The following is a 22,254-nucleotide window of genomic DNA, read 5'->3' on the forward strand; positions in this document are numbered from 1 at the left end:
TCTTGACCACCAGGTCGGGTGTTATCTTGAACACCAGGTCTGGTGTTATCTTGACCACCCGGTCTGGTGTTATCTTGAACACCAGGTCTGGTGTTATCTTGACCACCAGGTCTGGTGTTATCTTGACCACCCGGTCTGGTGTTATCTTGACCACCAGGTCTGGTGTTATCTTGACCACCAGGTCTGGTGTTATCTTGACCACCAGGTCTGGTGTTATCTTGACCACCAGGTCTGGTGTTATCTTGACCACCAGGTCTGGTGTTATCTTGACCACCAGGTCTGGTGTTATCTTGAACACCAGGTCTGGTGTTATCTTGACCACCAGGTCTGGTGTTATCTTGACCACCAGGTCTGGTGTTATCTTGACCACCAGGTATGCGTGTTATCTTGACCACCAGGTCTGGTGTTATCTTGACCACCAGGTCTGGTGTTATCTTGAACACCAGGTCTGGTGTTATCTTGACCACCAGGTCTGGTGTTATCTTGACCACCAGGTCTGGTGTTATCTTGAACACCAGGTCTGGTGTTATCTTGACCACCAGGTCTGGTGTTATCTTGACCACCAGGTCTGGTGTTATCTTGACCACCAGGTATGCGTGTTATCTTGACCACCAGGTCTGGTGTTATCTTGACCACCAGGTCTGGTGTTATCTTGAACACCAGGTCTGGTGTTATCTTGAACACCAGGTCTGGTGTTATCTTGACCACCAGGTCTGGTGTTATCTTGACCACCAGGTCTGGTGTTATCTTGACCACCAGGTCTGGTGTTATCTTGACCACCAGGTATGCGTGTTATCTTGACCACCAGGTCTGGTGTTATCTTGACCACCAGGTATGCGTGTACACTTTGAGAAAGTTGGGTAAGGTAAATGATTTATTTGTTATCGACTGTAAGGTCTGTAATGTTTGACTTCTTTCTGTGATTATTGGGAACTATAAAAGTTGTGGTCAGCACTTGGCAACACTGACAACTTTTTTGCCATTTTAAATGATTTCTCTAAATTAAATTTCATGGTAAACACACACACACACACACACACACACACACACACACACACACACACACACACACACACACACACACACACACACACGCAAGTGAAGTAGTGGAGGCAGGAACCATACATAGCTTTAAGAAGAGGTATGACAAAGCTCAGGAAGCAGAGAGAGAGAGGGCCCAGTAGCGATCAGTGAAGAGGCGGGGCCAGGAGCTGAGTCTTGACCCCTGCAACCACAATTAGGTGAGTACAATTAGGTGAGTACACACACACACACACACACACACACACACACACACACACACACACATATGGGAGCTGTGACTCGACCCTTGTAATCACATTTAATGGTAGGTACACAGGGGCCAGGAGCTGAGACCACAACCACGTATAGGTGAGTACACTCACATAGTAAAACCCCGTAGCGGCCAGCGAAGAAATGGGACCGAGAGCTGAGACTTTACCCCCTGAAACCACAGGTGAGTACACATACACACACACACACACACAGCGACCAGTGAAGAGGCGGTACCAGGAGCTGTGAATCGACCCCTGCAACCGCAACTAGGTGAGTACACAGACACACAGCTGGGTCGTGAATCTTGGTATAAAATAAGAGAAGCCTGGTATTACACTACGTATATTACACGTTTAATAAAGCCAATCTCGCGTAGTCATTGGTCTCAAATACACTAATTAATATGACAAAATGGCCCCTCGGGGCAGACTATTAGGACGAGTGAGTGAAAAACACGATAATGACACCCACCATCACTCACCCACCTACCCATCTCACACCCACCCACCAATCACCCACATGAGAACCAGTCCTCCCTATCTGAGAGTGCTGCGTGAGTGTCTAGCGAGAGAGTATGCGACTCATAGTTTCTAGGTCCTGGGTTCGATTTCCTGGCACGGAGAAACTGGCAAGTTTCCTTACATCCCTGCCCGCCTAGCAGAGGTCTCCTTACACCCCTGCCCACCTAGCAGAGGTTCTCTTACACCCCTGCCCACCCAGCAGATGTTCTCTTACACCCCTGCCCATCTAGCAGAGGTTCCCTTACACCCCTGCCCACCTATCAGAGGTTCCTTTACACCCCTGCCCACCTATCAGAGGTTCCCTTACACCCCTGCCCACCTATCAGAGGTTCCCTTACACCCCTGCCCACCTATCAGAGGTTCCCTTACACCCCTGCCCACCTAGCAGAGGTTCCCTTACACCCCTGCCCACCTAGCAGAGGTTCCCTTACACCCCTTCCCACCTAGCAGAGGTTCCCTTACACCCCTGCCCACCTAGCAGAGGTTCCCTTACACCCCTGCCCACCTAGCAGAGGTTCCCTTACACCCCTGCCCACCTAGCAGAGGTTCCCTTACACCCCTTCCCACCTAGCAGAGGTTCCCTTACACCCTAAATGCACTAGAAGACAAAAAGAATGCAGATGTAATATATACAGACTTTGCAAAAGCCTTCGACAAGTGTGACCATGGCGTAATAGCGCACAAAATGCGCGCTAAAGGAATAACAGGAAAAGTCGGTCGATGGATCTATAATTTCCTCACTAACAGAACACAGAGAGTAGTCGTCAACAGAGTAAAGTCCGAGGCAGCTACGGTGAAAAGCTGTTCCACAAGGCACAGTACTAGCTCCCATCTTGTTCCTCATCCTCATATCCGACATAGACAAGGATGTCAGCCACAGCACCGTGTCTTCCTTTGCAGATGACACCCGAATCTGCATGACAGTGTCTTCCATTGCAGACACTGCAAGGCTCCAGGCGGACATCAACCAAATCTTTCAGTGGGCTGCAGAAAACAATATGAAGTTCAACGATGAGAAATTTCAATTACTCAGATATGGTAAACATGAGGAAATTAAATCTTCATCAGAGTACAAAACAAATTCTGGCCACAAAATAGAGCGAAACACCAACGTCAAAGACCTGGGAGTGATTATGTCGGAGGATCTCACCTTCAAGGACCATAACATTGTATCAATCGCATCTGCTAGAAAAATGACAGGATGGATAATGAGAACCTTCAAAACTAGGGAGGCCAAGCCCATGATGACACTCTTCAGGTCACTTGTTCTATCTAGGCTGGAATATTGCTGCACTCTAACAGCACCTTTCAAGGCAGGTGAAATTGCCGACCTAGAAAATGTACAGAGAACTTTCACGGCGCGCATAACGGAGATAAAACACCTCAATTACTGGGAGCGCTTGAGGTTTCTAAACCTGTATTCCCTGGAACGCAGGAGGGGGAGATACATGATTATATACACCTGGAAAATCCTAGAGGGACTAGTACCGAACTTGCACACGAAAATCACTCACTACGAAAGCAAAAGACTTGGCAGACGATGCACCATCCCCCCAATGAAAAGCAGGGGTGTCACTAGCACGTTAAGAGACCATACAATAAGTGTCAGGGGCCCGAGACTGTTCAACTGCCTCCCAGCACACATAAGGGGGATTACCAACAGACCCCTGGCAGTCTTCAAGCTGGCACTGGACAAGCACCTAAAGTCAGTTCCTGATCAGCCGGGCTGTGGCTCGTACGTTGGTTTGCGTGCAGCCAGCAGCAACAGCCTGGTTGATCAGGCGCTGATCCACCAGGAGGCCTGGTCACAGACCGGGCCGCGGGGGCGTTGACCCCCGAAACTCTCTCCAGGTAAACTCCAGGTAGCAGAGGTTTCTTTACATCCCTGCCCACCTAGCAGAGGTTTCCTTACACCCCTGCCCACCTAGCAGAGGTTTCCTTACACCCCTGCCCACCTAGCAGAGGTTTCCTTACACCCCTTCCCACCTAGCAGAGGTTTCCTTACACCCCTGCCCACCTAGCAGAGGTTCCCTTACACCCCTGCCCACCTAGCAGAGGTTCCCTTACACCCCTGCCCACCTAGCAGAGGTTCCCTTACACCCCTGCCCACCTAGCAGAGGTTTCCTTACACCCCTGCCCACCTAGCAGAGGTTCCCTTACACCCCTGCGCACCTAGCAGAGGTTCCCTTACACCCCTGCCCACCTAGCAGAGGTTCCCTTACACCCCTTCCCACCTAGCAGAGGTTCCCTTACACCCCTGCCCACCTAGCAGAGGTTCCCTTACACCCCTGCCCACCTAGCAGAGGTTCCCTTACACCCCTGCCCACCTAGCAGAGGTTCCCTTACACCCCTGCCCACCTAGCAGAGGTTCCCTTACACCCCTGCCCACCTAGCAGAGGTTCCCTTACACCCCTGCCCACCTAGCAGAGGTTCCGTTACACCCCTGCCCACCTAGCAGTAACAATAGGTACCTGTGGGTTAACGTGTTGTTGTCGGTCGCATCCACGGGAAGAAAAATGTTGAAGAACTGAAACTACAGTACTGAAGGTGATGTTGTATAGTGTCCTACTGTGTAGTGTCCTACTGTATAGTGTCCTACTGTGCCAGAGAAGATCTTGTGTGTATGAAACCCCAGCACCTGCCGCAGGTATTGAAATGTTGGCTCGAAGATACCCAGTGAAAATAAGTCAGTCTGACTTTTTTGGTTTATCCTAAGTAATTTACACGATATATGATAATTGCATTTGTGTGTTCCTGTACCTAATAAACTTAATGATGACGATGGTTATATATCTAACCCACCAAGCCACCCTCGCCTCACACCAAGCCACCCTCGCCTCACACCAAGCCACCCTCGCCTCACACCAAGCCACCCTCGCCTCACACCAAGCCACCCTCGCCTCACACCAAGCCACCCTCGCCTCACACCAAGCCACCCTCGCCTCACACCAAGCCACCCTCGCCTCACACCAAGCCACCCTCGCCTCACACCAAGCCACCCTCGCCTCACACCAAGCCACCCTCGCCTCACACCAAGCCACCCTCGCCTGACACCAACCCACCCTCGCCTGACACCAACCCACACTCGCCTAACACCCACCAACCCTCCCACGCACCAACCAATCTTCCACTCCACCCACCTACTCACCCACCCACGAAGCTACCCTCTCACACTATGGCTCGTGCACACGTAAGATAACAGGTATATCTTACATATATCTACTTACATTCAGTAAACAATTATCTGAACTTTGTACGTTTCGTTAAGGTTTTCATTCCTGTAATATTTCTTTAAGGAGGCCTAGTCATAGTATTATGTAAGATTTCGCTCACATGTGTGTGGCTCATACAAGGACCTGACTCACAGACGTAACCTGCTGATGTAGAACTAGTCAGGTGCTAACTGTCAGCTATTCTCACGCTCTGCGTCATTATGCACCCGTAGCTCGGTGGTCATTGTTCCATCACTGAGCGGTCCCGGATTCAATTCCCTGGCCGGGCGAGATCTCTGTACGTAATCATGTGTGGTCGCCTATTGAGATACCAGGGGTAGAGTCCCAATTCCTGCCCAGCCTCTCAACGTTTGTGTGTGTGTGTGTGTGTGTGTGTGTGTGTGTGTGTGTGTGTGTGTGTGTGTGTGTGTGTGTGTGTGTGTGTGTGTGTGTTTGTGTGTGTGTGTGTGAGTATTCACCTATTTGTACTCCTCTGTAGTTGCAGGGGTCTATTCTCAGCTCCTGGTCCTGCCTCTTGCCACTTTTCAGATGTACTCCCTCATAAGCTCTACCGTACCTGTTCTTAAAACTATATATGGAGTCCGTCCTCACCACTTTTTCACCGAGATCACTCCGCCTCCCGGCCACTCTGAGACTGAAGAAATACTTCCTAACATTCCTGTGGCTTATCTATAACATTAACTTCCACCGGTGTTCCCGAGTTCCTGTTTCTGGCCTCTCAAGATGTCTGTCCCTTATCAATTTCTTCAAGTATTTGTATGTTGTTATCGTATCTCCCCTGGTTGTTCTGTCCTCATACGTCGTTACGTTTAATTTCCTTAGTCTTTCTTTGCAGTTCAAGACCTCTTAGCTCAGTAACAAGTCTTTTTGCATAATTCTGCTCTTTCTCCATTTTTAACATGTTTTTTTTCAGGTGCGGGTTCCATAATGGTGCTAAATACTCCCGTATGTTGTATAAAGGGCCCAGAATAACTAAATTGAGATTCCTGAAGGTTACTCTTAGATTTGCCAGACAAGCATTGGCTTCAGAGTTAATTCGGCTGATGTGAGTTACTGGCATTACACCAGTCACTATACTGACCCCTAGACCTCTGAGTGAACTCTGCAGCTTCTGTCCTTATAATCTATACCCTGCTTCCGGTCTTCTTGCTCTTCCCCCAATCTTCATGACCTTGCAATTACTGGGGTTGAATTCAAGAAATTTGTCCAGATTCCACTGGAGCCTTTCCTTGTCTTCTGCTTTCATCAGTCCCATCTTTAATGTCGTTCACATAAAACAGAGGCAATAGGTCCTAACACTGATCCTTGTGGCACCCCGCTAGTTACTCTACCCCATTCTGACATCTCTTTCCTGACACTCACTGTGTATGTGAGTGTGTGGGTGTGTTTAATAGCTGATGCATCTTTTAAAAATGATGATATCATTTGTGATTACGTTGTGTATGTGCAATTTTGCCAGTTTACTAACATAAATAAAACTGGAATTAGTGGACTCTGGGTCATAAGTGAAGAATGTTTATTCTGGTCGACTTGAAACTTCTAGAGGTGATGTGTTTGCCTCAAAGGAAACCCCGAATTAGTTTCAGGTTATGTAAGTTGTAATTTGCCTATTTTATTAAACAATTTGCTTTCTGTGCACTAACAGGAGAATGCCTCTTTTGGAAAATAATTTCCCAAAATTATGCTGTATGTTTTTTTTATAATGTAGGTGTGCCTGATTGATACATTACTATTGCTCTGAGGTGTATTTTGGAGAATGGAGCCGACAGGGAGGCTCTGCGCCTGTGCTGACGAGCAGGGAAGAATGTGATACAAGCACGTTTACCTGGAGTTTACCTGGAGAGAGTTTCGGGGGTCAACGCCCCCGCGGCCCGGTCTGTGACCAGGCCTCCTGGTGGATCAGCCCCTGATCAACCAGGCTGTTGCTGCTGGCTGCACGCAAACCAACGTACGAGCCACAGCCCGGCTGATCAGGAACTGACTTTAGGTGCTTGTCCAGTGCCAGCTTGAAGACTGCCAGGGGTCTGTTGGTAATCCCCCTTATGTGTGCTGGGAGGCAGTTGAACAGTCTCGGGCCCCTGACACTTATTGTATGGTCTCTTAACGTGCTAGTGACACCCCTGCTTTTCATTGGGGGGATGGTGCATCGTCTGCCAAGTCTTTTGCTTTCGTAGTGAGTGATTTTCGTGTGCAAGTTCGGTACTAGTCCCTCTAGGATTTTTCAGGTGTATATAATCATGTATCTCTCCCTCCTGCGTTCCAGGGAATACAGGTTTAGAAACCTCAAGCGCTCCCAGTAATTGAGGTGTTTTATCTCCGTTATGCGCGCCGTGAAAGTTCTCTGTACATTTTCTAGGTCGGCAATTTCACCTGCCTTGAAAGGTGCTGTTAGAGTGCAGCAATATCCCAGCCTAGATAGAACAAGTGACCTGAAGAGTGTCATCATGGGCTTGGCCTCCCTAGTTTTGAAGGTTCTCATTATCCATCCTGTCATTTTTCTAGCAGATGCGATTGATACAATGTTATGGTCCTTGAAGGTGAGATCCTCCGACATAATCACTCCCAGGTCTTTGACGTTGGTGTTTCGCTCTATTTTGTGGCCAGAATTTGTTTTGTACTCTGATGAAGATTTAATTTCCTCATGTTTACCATATCTGAGTAATTGAAATTTCTCATCGTTGAACTTCATATTGTTTTCTGCAGCCCACTGAAAGATTTGGTTGATGTCCGCCTGGAGCCTTGCAGTGTCTGCAATGGAAGACACTGTCATGCAGATTCGGGTGTCATCTGCAAAGGAAGACACGGTGCTGTGGCTGACATCCTTGTCTATGTCGGATATGAGGATGAGGAACAAGATGGGAGCTAGTACTGTGCCTTGTGGAACAGAGCTTTTCACCGTAGCTGCCTCGGACTTTACTCTGTTGACGACTACTCTCTGTGTTCTGTTAGTGAGGAAATTATAGATCCATCGACCGACTTTTCCTGTTATTTCTTTAGCACGCATTTTGTGCGCTATTACGCTATGGTCACACTTGTCAAAGGCTTTTGCAAAGTCTGTATATATTACATCTGCATTCTTTTTGTCTTCTAGTGCATTTAGGACCTTGTCGTAGTGATCCAATAGTTGAGACAGACAGGAGCGACCTGTTCTAAACCCATGTTGCCCTGGGTTGTGTAACTGATGGGTTTCTAGATGGGTGGTGATCTTGCTTCTTAGGACCCTTTCAAAGATTTTTATGATATGGGATGTTAGTGCTATTGGTCTGTAGTTCTTTGCTGTTGCTTTACTGCCCCCTTTGTGGAGTGGGGCTATGTCTGTTGTTTTTAGTAACTGTGGGACGACCCCCGTGTCCATGCTCCCTCTCCATAGGATGGAAAAGGCTCGTGATAGGGGCTTCTTGCAGTTCTTGATGAACACAGAGTTCCATGAGTCTGGCCCTGGGGCAGAGTGCATGGGCATGTCATTTATCGCCTGTTCGAAGTCATTTGGCGTCAGGATAACATCGGATAGGCTTGTGTTAATCAAATTTTGTGGCTCTCTCATAAAAAAATAATTTTGATCTTCGACTCTCAGTCTGGTTAGCGGCTTGCTAAAAACTGAGTCATATTGGGACTTGAGTAGCTCACTCATTTCCTTGCTGTCATCTGTGTAGGACCCATCTTGTTTAAGTAGGGGCCCAATACTGGACGTTGTTCTCGATTTTGATTTGGCATAGGAGAAGAAATACTTTGGGTTTCTTTCGATTTCATTTATGGCTTTTAGTTCTTCCCGCGATTCCTGACTCCTAAAGGATTCTTTTAGCTTAAGTTCGATGCTTGCTATTTCTCTGACCAGTGTCTCCCTACGCATTTCAGATATATTGACCTCTTTTAGCCGCTCTGTTATTCTTTTCCGTCGCCTGTAAAGGGAGCGCCTGTCTCTTTCTATTTTACATCTACTCCTCCTTTTTCTTAGAGGAATAAGCCTTGTGCATACATCGAGTGCCACCGAGTTAATCTGTTCTAGGCATAAGTTGGGGTCTGTGTTGCTTAGTGTATCTTCCCAGCTTACATCGGTTAGGACTTGGTTTACTTGGTCCCACTTTATGTTTTTGTTATTGAAGTTGAATTTGGTGAATGGTCCCTCGTGACTAGTCTCATTTTGTCGGTCTGGGGCTCCACGCATACATGTCTGAACCTCAATTATGTTGTGATCTGAGTATATTGTTTTTGATATGGTGACATTTCTTATCAGATCATCATTGTTAGTGAAGATGAGGTCTAGTGTATTCTCCAGTCTAGTAGGCTCTATTATTTGCTGGTTTAAATTGAATTTTGTGCAGAGATTTAAAAGCTCGTGTGAGTGTGAGTTTTCATCAGAGCTGCCTCCTGGTGTTATTACTGCAACAATATTATTTGCTATATTCCTCCATTTTAGGTGCCTTAAGTTGAAATCCCCCAGGAGCAAGATGTTGGGTGCAGGAGCTGGAAGATTTTCCAGACAGTGGTCAATTTTTAACAGCTGTTCCTGGAATTGCTGGGATGTTGCATCCGGAGGCTTGTAGACTACTACAATGACTAGGTTTTGGTTCTCGACCTTTACTGCTAAAACTTTCACTACATCATTTGAGGCATTAAGCAGTTCTGTGCAAACAAGTGACTCTGCAATGTACAGGCCAACCCCCCCCCTTTTTCCTGTTCACTCTGTCGCATCTGTATAGGTTGTAACCTGGGATCCATATTTCGTTGTCCAAGTGATCCTTTATGTGGGTCTCAGTGAAAGCCGCGAACATTGCCTTTGCCTCTGCAAGCAGTCCACGGATGAACGGTATTTTGTTGTTTGTTGCTGGCTTTAGCTAACCCTGTATATTTGCAAAGAAGAATGTTATCGGACTGGTGGTATTGTTGGTACTGGGGGGGGATTTTTTTCCGGCATTAGTATCTGTATCTGTTGGTTAGTGTAATGTGCATAATTTTCGTCGCTCTAGGGGTTATATTGGGCTTAAAACCTCTCAAATAGGAGCCGAAATTGTTGGACTTGCAGTCCTGCATAATGTGAGCATTAAGCAGATGGACAGGACAGCTTCAGAACCCCAGCAAGTATGTCTTTATAGTTATTTAGAAATTCTGGCCAGTATTTTCTTCATAAATTTTAGACAAGGGTTTTGAGTATGATACACAATAATCTCCAGACAAATTGGTGTGTTATGATTATAAATTCTCCTTCTGTTATATAAATGTGTATATGTAATCATTTATTAATTTTAATATACAGTCCACATGTTTATATTAAATTTTACCAGAATTCCTGGTGATGTATATTTCATTTGCAATTAATATAGGTCTAGAGCAACTTGTGGATATGACAGTTGTAGGTATCGAAGGGGGACATTTTTTGAGACCTAGGTGTCCCAAAATTTCTACTTGTCTATGTAACTTTGATAAATAATAATTATCTTTGTTACCATTTACTGGTATGTACTTTATGAATTACATCCAGGTAAATGTAATTTTCCACACCTCTTCTACCTGGCTTCATATGTTCTACCTGGCTTCATAATTTCAGCGCTGATATTTAGCAACGTTAGATTAAGACATGTACAACAGTTGGGTGTCTTAACAGGCGCCTGAGTTCCCCTGTCTACTAATATCATGTTTATTTTCCACTATAATCTACCTTGTCCATAATTACTATAGCATTTGCTTTGTCTGTTTCGTAAGGTGAAGTCCAGGATCTTTCCTTAATTCATGGTATAACTTCAATATTTGAGGACAATAGTGTTGCAACTTGTCTTCAAATATTTAAGTTATACCATGAATTAAGTGAAGATCCTGGACTTCACCTTACGAAACAGACAAAGCAAATGTGATAGTAATTATGGACGAGGTAGATTATAGTGGAAAAATAACGTATTGTTAGAAAACAGTGGAACTGACGTGCCCCTTAGTCATCAACCTGATGGGATTTTATATTCAGCATAGCAGATAAGTTTATGCCGCACTCTGTACTGCTCCTTTGCTTGCAGTGAGGTAGATGGGGTTGAGCTTGTGGGATACTGGGCATGGGAGTACCTTCCTCAGATGACACAGCGAATAAAACACATTTACTGTTCGCCACTGTCTCATTGGCCAGGAAATCCCCATAGCCACTTAATAGCGAAGTGATAATATTCACAAATTTCGACCAGGTAACAGTATCAAATTCATCTGGAATATAACACAGCGCAATAACCAGTAATATACATCAACCACAGTACACACACACCTGGAGTTTACCTGGAGAGAATTCCAGGGGTCAACACCCCCCGGCCCGGTCTGTGACCAGGCTTCATGGTGAATCAGAGCCTGATCAACCAGACTGTTACTGCTGGCTGCACGCAATCCAACGTACGAACCACCAGCCACAAAGACAGAAAAAGACCACGATAAACAATAAACGGGTAATAAGAAGACAGAAAGCAGCAAAGGGCAGCTGTGTTAACATAATATTTACAATGTGAGGTGACGGCAGAGCCTCAGTCTGCTGCTGGAGACCGTCTAGATGACTCCCTCTCCACTCTCACCTCTCTTTATATATACATTGAGAGCTTATTTTAGCCCCTTTTAGTGTGATCATTCTTGATCGAGTGTCTAACTTGACCCAGAAAAAGACGATAAAGACAACTGGTCAAATAAATTCCTGAAATATAAGGAAGTGTGCTGGAGCAGACTGTGTTGGTCGAGTCTCAACACCACTCAAGGTAATTAATCTATCATATAATTATATATACTTTATAATTATAACACGTGCATCTTGTACAATTACTTTAGACACATATACATACTATGGTATCTCGTAACTTAAAAGGTACACCTTGAATAAAGTGTTTTATTAGATCACTGTTCCGCCTTGAAGAACTTTATCAAGTCATAAACTGATAAAGCTTTATACCGGAACTTTGTCCTGATTAAGGTTTATTCTTTAATATGTTCCTTTTCTTCATTATGATTGACAGTGCGCTATTTGTATTCATTTCGTAAATCAGTAGTAGAGCGTTCAGCTCACAACCGAAGGACCTGGGTTCAATCTGAACCTGGAGCGAGACAGGCGAGTCTCCTGGTACCTGCTGCCCCTATTTACCAAGCGGTAAATAGGCACCTGGATGTTAATAGACTGTTGTGGGATGCATCCTGGGGAAGAGGACCCCAATGGAAATATGCCACACCTGGAATTAGTAGTTCTTAGTGTTTTTGTTAGGTTTAAAGTATATTGACTAATTGAATTAGATTCAGTATGTTTTTTTTTTTTTGACATTCAGTATGGCTATTGTGGGATCCTGTATGGCTTTTTTGGGATTTAGTATGGCAGTTTTGGAATAATTTATGACCTTTCTGGGATTCATTATGGCTTTCTTGGGGTCCTATATTGCATTTCTGGACTCTAGTATGGCTTTTATGGAATTCTAATATGGTTGTCTTTAGGTCGTATATGGCTGTTTTGGGACGAAAGGGCGTTTCTAAACTTCAAAATGGCTGTTTTGGGATCCTGTTTGGCATTTCTGGGATTCAGAATAAATGTTTGGAATCCCGTTCGACGTTTCTGGGATCCGGTATGATTGGTATGGGTTCCTAAACTGTTGTGTTGGGGTCCAATATGACTTCTAGGAATCCATATATCTGGTTTGGGATCATATTTGGCGTTCCTGGGATCCAATATAGCTGTTATGGTAGCCAATGTAGGATCCCAGGGGAGCCAATTAGGATCCCCTGGGATCCTACATAACTGATACGATTACTTATAACAACCAGCGGTTAGTGTGAGATGCACTTACAAGGAACATAATTAACATGTTTGCGTGTGTATTTCGCAACATAGCCTACCACCTGGCCTTGGCAACCGCGTTTTTTCAATAAAATCCATACCTTGCAGGGGAAGGGTGCCTTCATGTTGGTGAAGGGCTCTTAATCTAAGGAAATGGAGCCACTCTCCCCTTCTCCAGAACAAACCTGACTGCCTTCCATTTGCCAAACGCTGTTGTGACTGATACGAGTTTAGCGCTTTCCCCATAAATAGGATAATCTATAGGATATCGGTGGGTCAGGAAGTGCGGGATATCCTTCGTGCTGGGCTAAATTTCAAGGCTAGACACTGACTTATGACTTAAATATTCTGGTCGATATTCCCTGTTGAAACTTGACCTAACTTACTGCTGTATGACCCGTTAAATATATTTATTTAATGTAACACCAGCACAACCACTATTTCAACCACCACCACCACCACTACTACTACTACTACTACTACTACTACTACTACTACATTATTATAATCAAGGGGGAAGCGCTAAACCCGGAGGATTATACAGCGCCGGGGGGGGGGGGAATGTGGAAGGCATTCAGGCTTAATTCGGGGAACTGGAGCACAGATCCAATTCCCTAAATCAAGAGCCCCTCACCAACATCAAGGAACCTTCCTTGAGGGGACTACTACTACAACAATAATAGTAATCATTTTCCTAAATGTTATCAATCAGTCTTTCAAGAATATGTAAATTTTCTGTTTTCGCTTATAATTTGAAGAACTTAGTTCATCTCAAATTCACGGAAACGCTGTAAGAAATAGGAAAATATGGAAATACATGTATGTATATTGTTAAAAACTCCCTCAAGGAGAGGAGCCTTGATCGCTCCATGTGGCTTTGTTACACTGTCCTATAGGATAAAACTTAATACTAGTAATAGGCTGCTTTACACAGATAACCCGCACATAGGAGACTGAAATTTATGATGATGGTCCGACTCGGAACATTAACTAGTTATACAGAGCAACACGAAGGGGGAGTCAGAATATATGAGAGTCTGGGACGGGAGTGGTAGAATGAAAGGAGGGAATAGTAGTATTGAAACGGTAGTGGTGGTAGTAGTAGTAGTAGTAGTGGTGGTGGTATTAATTAGTAGTAGTAGAAGTTGTGCAACAGTGGTAGAGGTGACAATAAGAAGTTAGTAGTGGTAGTAAAAAAAGGGCAGAGTGGAGAGTTAGCGAAGAAATAGTAGTAGTAGTAATAGTAATAATATTCTTTAGTAAGTTCCTTATTATAAGGTCCCTTCAAGGGAGGTTCTTTGATGCTGGTGAGCTCTTGATCTAGGGAATTGGGTCTGTGCTCCAGTTCCATGAATTGAGCATGAATACCTTCCACCCCGCCCCCAGGCGCTGTATAATATTACCCTGCAGGTTTAGCGCTCCCCACAATCATAATAATAATAATAATAATAATAAGGTATTACAAGGGCCTCAATGGAAATAAATCACTCACTTTTTGGAGGGTTATTTTAGGTAACTTTGCACATATATTATGTAAGACAATCGTAATGAAAATTGTGTAATTGTTCCTAAATAAACTTAGAACGTTTACTCCCGTAGGTGAGGCATGGAGGGTGGAGCCATGACTGAGGCATGGGAGGTGACGAGGCAACTCAATGGTGGAACACAGAAAAAACATGACACCCAAACCACCACAGATGACCAGCCAGCTTCCTGCTGCTGTGGTCAGCGTTGCTCGACCTGCTTCTCAATATTTATGAAGTAAGTCTTTGAAAGTAGACCTTGGATTAGTAACCTCGGAGGGTTAATAAGCCAGAATAACCAAAGAAAGTATCTGTGTATAATTTTTCTAGTAATTATAACCTTAATTTTTAAAGGGGTGGACCGGTAAGCCAGCGGAAGGCCTCGGTCAGATGACCAAAAGCTCCGGTGGCGGGTCATATGACTAAAACCCGCATCAGGAAAAGCTTGTTCAGTTTCTTGACAAACCTTACCTAACCTAACCTGTATTTTGGTTTCCATGAGACCCTCCTGGTCAGCTGAAGAAGGTCTCTTGATGGAGGCCGAAATATACACTAAGGGCTTAGGTTTTTCACTTAATTTTTCATGAACAACAGTTGTCTACATGTTTGAAGTGGGTCGCTGGCCTTGATACTTATCTGGTTAAGATAAGATTTTGTGGGGATTTTTAACCCGAAGGGTTAACCACTCAGGATAACCCAGTGAAGTCAGCGCGCAATGGGGACTGCTGTCCCATTTCTAATATTATAATAAAAAAAGGGCCCTATTTCCATTGGGGTCCTTTATTTCAGTCTTGTCCTCCACGATATGGCCCACTCAGGTACGTAAGTCTAAGTATGTAAGCCGAGTGCGCTAATCTCTTCATATTATGGGCGGTCACTTTACGGCCATTGAATATAACAGCGTGTTTGACCGTCAGCATGTCGGCCTTTTTGACTGTAGTCATGACTTTAATAAAACTACAGAGCAGCTGGGAATAGGAGATAATCCAGTGTAGTTCAATGGAGGATAGCTCCAGTTACTTGGATGAAGATATTTTGACATAAATGAAGACACGGTGTGATAGATGATGTCACTACAGGTGTACCGTACCGCTACAGCTACACTGTACTACTATAGGTACACTGTGGGTCGTTCACTGCAGCTGTTGTTCTACATGTTGGACATTGCTACAGATGTAGGCGTGGCTCTCACTGACTACCATAACGGTAAGTCACCAGCTACGTTATTAAACTACCCTCCCCCCCTCCTCTCATTTTCTCTTTCTCTTTTTGTTTTTCTCTTTTTCTGTTTTTCTTTTTCTGTTTTTCTCTTTTTCTCTTTCTTTTTCTCTTTTTTCTTTCTCTTTTTTCTTTCTCTTTTTCTCTTTCTCTCATGTATATATATAGCTTATTGATAACTAATTACTATATTCATGGGAAGCTCTAAATCTATTAGAGGTCATGCTCTTAGCCTGTAAAATTGATGTTTTAATTAAAAGTACCTTGGGTAGCTTCAATTCGTTTGATCAGGAGCCATTTGCCAGGGAGTTAGTAAGTAAATAAAAAATAAAAATATTTTTTATTTATTTGTGTAGTGTAAACAAATTGTAGTTTACATGTAATAAGTATTGCTAAACACAAAGAAAGCCACTAGCATGAATGGCTAAGTTGATTTACGTATGGATACACAAATACAATTGCATAAATTGTCATACATAATAGCATATGTGTATTATTATTATTATTATAATCAAGGGGGAAGCGCTAAAGCATATGTGTAGATTACCTAGGATACTTTGATCTTAGCTCAATGAGCCGAGAAGCAATTACCTAGGATAACCCAAAAAAGTCAAAGTGACTTATTTCAAACCATACCATGGGCAGGGATAGAACTTGTGATCAGAGAGTCATACAACTCCAGACCACTGGGCCAGCTGGCCCAGTGGCTAGCACGTCAGTCTGACCGTGGGTTCTATCCCTACCTATGGTATGGTTTGTTTCCAATCGTGTTATTCAGATTTCGTGAGTCGTGACTTATTTCCATTGATTCGTTGCTTCAGGTGACACCATCTTCGCCTACATCACCCTGGGTCTGGTGTTCTTGCCAGGTCTGCTCTTCTCCCTGTATGCCATCACTGAGGTGTTCAGCAGTCACACAGGTCTCCTGGTGTGCCTCAAGGCTCCACTCTGGCTCCTCAGCTTCCCTCTCCTGCCTCTCTGGCCCATCCTCAGGTATTATTATTATTGCATTTATGAAGGACAAAAAGGCACAATACCGTGACTGGAACAATACACACACAACCAGCACATGTGACTAACTTTATGTTGTTGTTTCGGCCCAACTTGGACCATGAGCTTTTTTCCATGTGCGGGTTGTGTACATTTATGGGAAAGCGCTAAACCCTCAGTGTGTGTGAAATGGGAGGTAATCAGATATGATTATTATAATCATATTATTATAATCAAAAAGAAGCGCTAAGCCACAAGGGCTATACAGCTATTATAATCATAGGAGAGTGCAGAACTCATAGTGGGTCGCTCAGTGTCTGAGAAATAGAAAGTAATCAGATTTGATCCACGGCAGGTTCAATTTCGTAGATCAAGAGCCCCTCACGAGTGTTATGGAATCTTCCTTAGGGAGCTTAAGGGCCTTATTTATTTATTTATTTATTTATTTATTTATTTATTACAATTTGAGCACACATACAGAGGTACAAAAAAAAAAATACAGATAAGAGCAGCATGCCAAAGCCACTTATACTTAAAGTCTAGTTACATTACTAATTTGTAGCTTAGTAAATAAGTTTATTGACGTACAGGTACACATAATTACAATTATCATGCATAGTAATATGTGTAAATTACCTAGGATAACCCTAAAATGTCAGACAAAGTGACTTATTTCCATTGGGAGCCTTGCAAAAGCTTATTATATAAAGCCTAGCAGTAAGTTACAGTAGAAATTACTACTATTTTCATTTCCCAGGGATTTGCACCAGATATACCATGGTGTTATGGCACTGTTCCCAAGCTCCCGCACCCACCACCTCGAGTGTCTCAACCGCCCCAGCCGTGCCTACTTCGTCAAGTTCCTAGAGGCCTTCACTGAGGCTGCTCCACAGTTCCTCCTCCGCCTCTATAAGATTACTCTCAGGCGACAAGAGATGCCCTTTTCACACTTAGGTAAGTAGTGTTCTTCGAAGGAAAATTTTACTTGGTAAATATATCAATATTATTATTATTATTATTATTATTATAGTCATAGAAAACAGTAAATTAGTAGGGAATCATGCAAAGCCTGGGGAATGGAAGGTAGCTGGAGGGACTAGAGAGGGAGGGAAAAGATTAGTATTTACAGGAGGGCCCCACTTATAAAGCAGGTTAGGTTCAGGGGTATTGCTGTGAAGTGAATCATAGCCTTTTTCCACTTTCAAATGCATATAAAAACCTGATAACATATTAACACTTTCATATATTAAGTGAGCAATATAGCTAGGCCTAAAAAATGCAAATACAATACACATTACTTGCCTTAAAATATTTTCATCCTTAGTATATATACTCCAGATATATCTCCAGTGGTGAATATATTTATTGTAAGAAGTCCGAATAAATGAAGAATGAGTATAATTGAAAACCATTGTATCAGTAAAACACTAAAGTGAAGTGATGGAAAGCAGGGCCTGCCTGTACATTCATATTTAAAGTGCTAAACCCATAAGGTTATACAGTTCCTGAAGTATGGGAGGCATTCAGGCTTCATCCAAGGGAGGGAGGTAGGTTCAGTTACTTGGATCAAGAGCTCTTCATTGGCATCAAGGAACCTCTCTTGAGAGAGAGAGAGAGAGAGAGAGAGAGAGAGAGAGAGAGAGACAGAGAGAGAGAGAGAGAGAGAGAGAGAGAGACAGAGAGAGAGAGAGAGAGAGAGAGAGAGAGAGAGAGAATTGTTGACAGAAAGCAATATAATGGGTGTTTATTAATGTAATTAATAATAATAATCTTCTACAGGTACATGATACACCTTATACAGACCTAGCTAACATCAGTGACATACTATGCAGAAAGCCACTGGTTATGAAGAGCATTTCGGGCACCAGTTAGAAAATTTAAAGGAGGAAATATTGAATGGTACATGAACATACGGTACAGTAGTCCTGTATGTTCATGTGCTATTTATTTATTCAATACTTTGTATAGCTTTCATAACTCTAAAAACAGAGTAATGTACTTATAAGCCATCTCACCACTGACTCACTTCTGCTCCCACAGAAACAATAGAGGTGCTTCAGCTGTCCTTCTCACTATTCTCACTAGCCACAACAGTCATCTCAACTTACCAAAAGAATGTCACTACCAATCAGATCATCAATGGTGACTTAGAGGATAACCAGCGCTTCAAACTGCCCTGCTGTATTCAGGTCCAAAACACCTTACAAACTTACTACTGCAGGAACCTAATGTTGTAGTAAATGGGTAAATTATAATTGTGCTTATACAAATATCATTATTTATCCAGTTATGTGTTTGTAATATTACAACTTGATTACCAGACTATTAATTATATTATTTTCTGGATGTGTTACAGATAGTGGCAACTTTATGGTGGGCATCATTCCTAGTGGCAAGGTTTGAAGTAATGGCACTCTTTAGTGGTGCTCTCAAGTGGTGGATATTTGTTGTTATTGGCATCCATGTTGTGCTGGTGTTCCTCTTCCAAACAGTTGCTGCTGGCAAGAACAGATTGAAAAGGATATTTATCTATCTCTTCAGTGCTTTTGTCTTCATCTTTGCCTACATAGAATTCAATATGAAAACCAGAATTAAGGTAGGAAAACATAATCATTATATTCCAGTACAAGAAATAACTTGGCTTTGCTGCCCAATAGTGTAAAAGTATAAGAATTACTTATCCCTGTATTTAAAATCTCTATATGGTATATTAGCAACACTTTCTAATACAAACTCTGTAATTTCACAGGTGGCGCCGTGGTTTCCCTACACTATCTACTCTACCTTAGTGTTTGTTGAAAACTCTATTATGTTAGTGGTGTGGTTTCTCACACAGCAGAATGCCACATCACACTTCACTCAAGCTGATAAAGAGATCTTCACCACTCATCGAGAATATCTCCTATTTATCCATTATGGTTCATTCTGCTTTGGGCTAGTAATGATGATCTTAACATTCTGTTGTGTCTCTAAAGAGTCTAGAGACACTGAAACCAAAGGTGAAGAGGAAGAGATGAGGACTGTATTGAAATCTTAAAACAGAAAAAAGGAGATAAAGAATTTTAGATAGATCTTATACAAATATGAAACATAAGCTTATCAGAGGCACCTAAGGTCCTGGGTAACTGCTAAACAGTATTTTATGACATACACTGCCCTTATGCAGAAAAAAATTTGCTTTTAAGTTATTACTATATACTGTATGTATAATGCATTAAGGTTGTGTAATGTTCTATGGTTGTTCAATGTGTATGTTTATTACAATGCTGTATATTGATGGGTTATGAGTTAGAGAGCTTTATAGTTTTAATACACACCCCATGAGGAAAGTTGACATAAAGGTTATTAGAATGTAAGCAAGGGTATTAGAATGTAAACAAGGGTATTAGAATGTAAGCAGGGGTATTAGAATGTAAACAAGGGTATTAGAATGTAAACAAGGGTATTAGAATGTAAACAAAGGTATTAGAATGTAAACAATAGGAATAGGGCACTGGTATGGTACATAAAACTTGACATGCAAATTTAGCATAGTTAATCTGGCAGACAATAGTATACTTATGGTATAGAGTACTATACATAGTTTAGTTAAATTTATTTATGTGAGAGAAAATGACTGAAAATAAATGTGCTGTAGCTATAAGTAAATTAATGATAGTTGAGAGAGAAGGAAATAGTATAGTCTGGGTGAACCAGGAAATGCTGGAATTTGGTGATGAATTTAAATACGTACCTAGGGTGTGTAAAAATTAGGATGAGGAATTTGTAGAGCCAATTTGACAGTAGAGTCAGTCTGGAAAGGAAGACTAATAGTGCAATTAAAATCCGGCTACACAAACAAAACAGACCTTATTTCTATAAAGTGGAGTACAGTTTATTATACAGTTAAGGTGATGGACATAGTATATAACTATTTTAAAACCCTTGTGGTTTAGTGCTTCTTTTTTATTATAATAATAATTGTAATAATAATAATTGATTGTAATAATAATTTTATAGAAAGTCCTTTATTATGCAAAGCATTTCGTTCAGCCTTAAAGCTGAATTATGATCACAAGTGGGATATGGCTGGTTTGTTGAAAAAAATAGTAATTCACTAAAAAATCATAATTAGTGATACTATATTAAGGATGAAGCTAGGTACATTAGTTGAAGGAATGATAGACAAATACAAGAACAATACAGATTACATAAGAACATAAGAACGAAGGAACACTGCAGAAGGCCTACTGGCCCATGTGAGGCAGGTCCAAGTCCCTACCGGCCTAAGCCAATGCACCCAACCTAGTCAGGTCAGGTCACATTGACTTAAGGGAGGAACACGGCAACCGACCTGTTAGCACAAGCTATCAGGTCTAACTCACACCCACCCACATCTACTCATGTATTTATCCAACCTATTTTTAAAGCTACACAACGTTCTGGCCTCTATAACGGTACTTGGGAGTTTGTTCCACTCATCCACAACTCTATTACCAAACCAGTACTTTCCTATATCCCTCCTGAATCTGAATTTTTCCAACTTAAAACCATTGCTGCGAGTCCTGTCTAGGCTAGATATTTTCAGCACACTATTTACATCCCCTTTATTTATTCCTGTCTTCCACTTATAAACCTCAATCATATCCCCCCTAATTCTACGTCTTTCTAGAGAGTGCAGTTTCAGGGCCCTTAGTCTATCCTCATAGGGAAGGTTTCTGATACATGGGATCATCTTTGTCATCCTCCTTTGTACATTTTCCAGAGAATTTATATCCATTCTGTAATACGGTGACCAAAACTGTGCAGCATAATCTAAATGAGGCCTAACCAAGGATGTATAGAGTTGAAGAACAACCTGAGGACTCCTATTATTTATGCTTCTTGATATGAAGCCAAGGATTCTATTAGCTTTATTGCGAACACTTATGCACTGTTGTCTTGGTTTCAGATTACTGCTAACCAGAACTCCTAAATCTTTTTCGCAATCCGTAATATTAAGATCTACATTATTTAGTTTATATGTGGCATGGTTATTGTCCTGTCCAACATTTAGAACTTTGCATTTGTCTATATTAAACTGCATCTGCCACTTCTCCGACCACTGCATCAGTCTATTCAAATCTTCCTGGAGTGCTCGAATGTCCTCGTCAGAATGAATTCGACGGCCTATTTTGGTGTCATCGGCAAACTTGCCGATGTCGCTCTTTATGCCCTCATCTATGTCGTTTATGTAGATTGTGAACAGCAGGGGGCCCAACACTGACCCCTGTGGAACACCGCTCGTGACGCTTCCCCACTCTGATTTCTCCCCATTTATGCAAACTCTCTGCTGCCTATTTGTCAACCATGCCTCTATCCAGGAAAAAATTTCTCCTCCTATTCCATGTGCTTTAATTTTCCTCAATAGTCTCTGATGTGGGACCCTGTCAAAAGCCTTACTGAAGTCCATATACACAATATCATATTCATTACCATGATCTACCTCCTCAAATACCTTAGTGAAAAAAGTTAATAAATTCGTAAGGCAGGAACGCCCCTTTGTAAAACCATGCTGAGATTCGTTGATTAATTTATGCTTTTCAAGGTGGCTACGAACTGCCTCGGCAATTATTGATTCCATAAATTTTCCCACTATGGAGGTTAGGCTTATTGGTCTATAGTTCGAAGCTAAGGACCTGTCACCTGTTTTGAAAATAGGTATCACATTTGCC

The 22,254-nt window shown here is 42.6% G+C and overlaps 1 protein-coding gene across 5 annotated transcripts in view; it reads left to right on the top strand.

The window, feature by feature from the left end:
* The window catches only part of LOC128702163 (XK-related protein 7), a 28,662-nt gene extending 7,424 nt beyond the window's left edge, over positions 1–21,238 (top strand). For 2 of the 5 annotated variants that reach the window (XM_053796243.2, XM_070102756.1), the window contains 7 exons: positions 14,430–14,591; positions 15,471–15,559; positions 16,393–16,564; positions 17,319–17,515; positions 18,602–18,750; positions 18,918–19,157; positions 19,311–21,235. In XM_053796243.2, coding sequence (XP_053652218.1) covers positions 14,437–14,591; positions 15,471–15,559; positions 16,393–16,564; positions 17,319–17,515; positions 18,602–18,750; positions 18,918–19,157; positions 19,311–19,598 — 1,290 coding nt within the window. In that variant the 5' untranslated portion in view covers positions 14,430–14,436 and the 3' untranslated portion in view covers positions 19,599–21,235. Of the gene's footprint in view, positions 1–9,996; positions 10,130–11,535; positions 11,770–14,429; positions 14,592–15,470; positions 15,560–16,392; positions 16,565–17,318; positions 17,516–18,601; positions 18,751–18,917; positions 19,158–19,310 lie in introns of those variants that run through there. The other 3 variants (XM_053796244.2, XM_053796242.2, XM_053796245.2) reach the window with 3 other exon arrangements.
* Positions 21,239–22,254: the final 1,016 nt, after the last annotated feature.

The sequence above is a fragment of the Cherax quadricarinatus genome, chromosome 83 (genome assembly GCF_038502225.1).
Source record: "Cherax quadricarinatus isolate ZL_2023a chromosome 83, ASM3850222v1, whole genome shotgun sequence".
NCBI classification, from domain to species: domain Eukaryota; kingdom Metazoa; phylum Arthropoda; class Malacostraca; order Decapoda; family Parastacidae; genus Cherax; species Cherax quadricarinatus.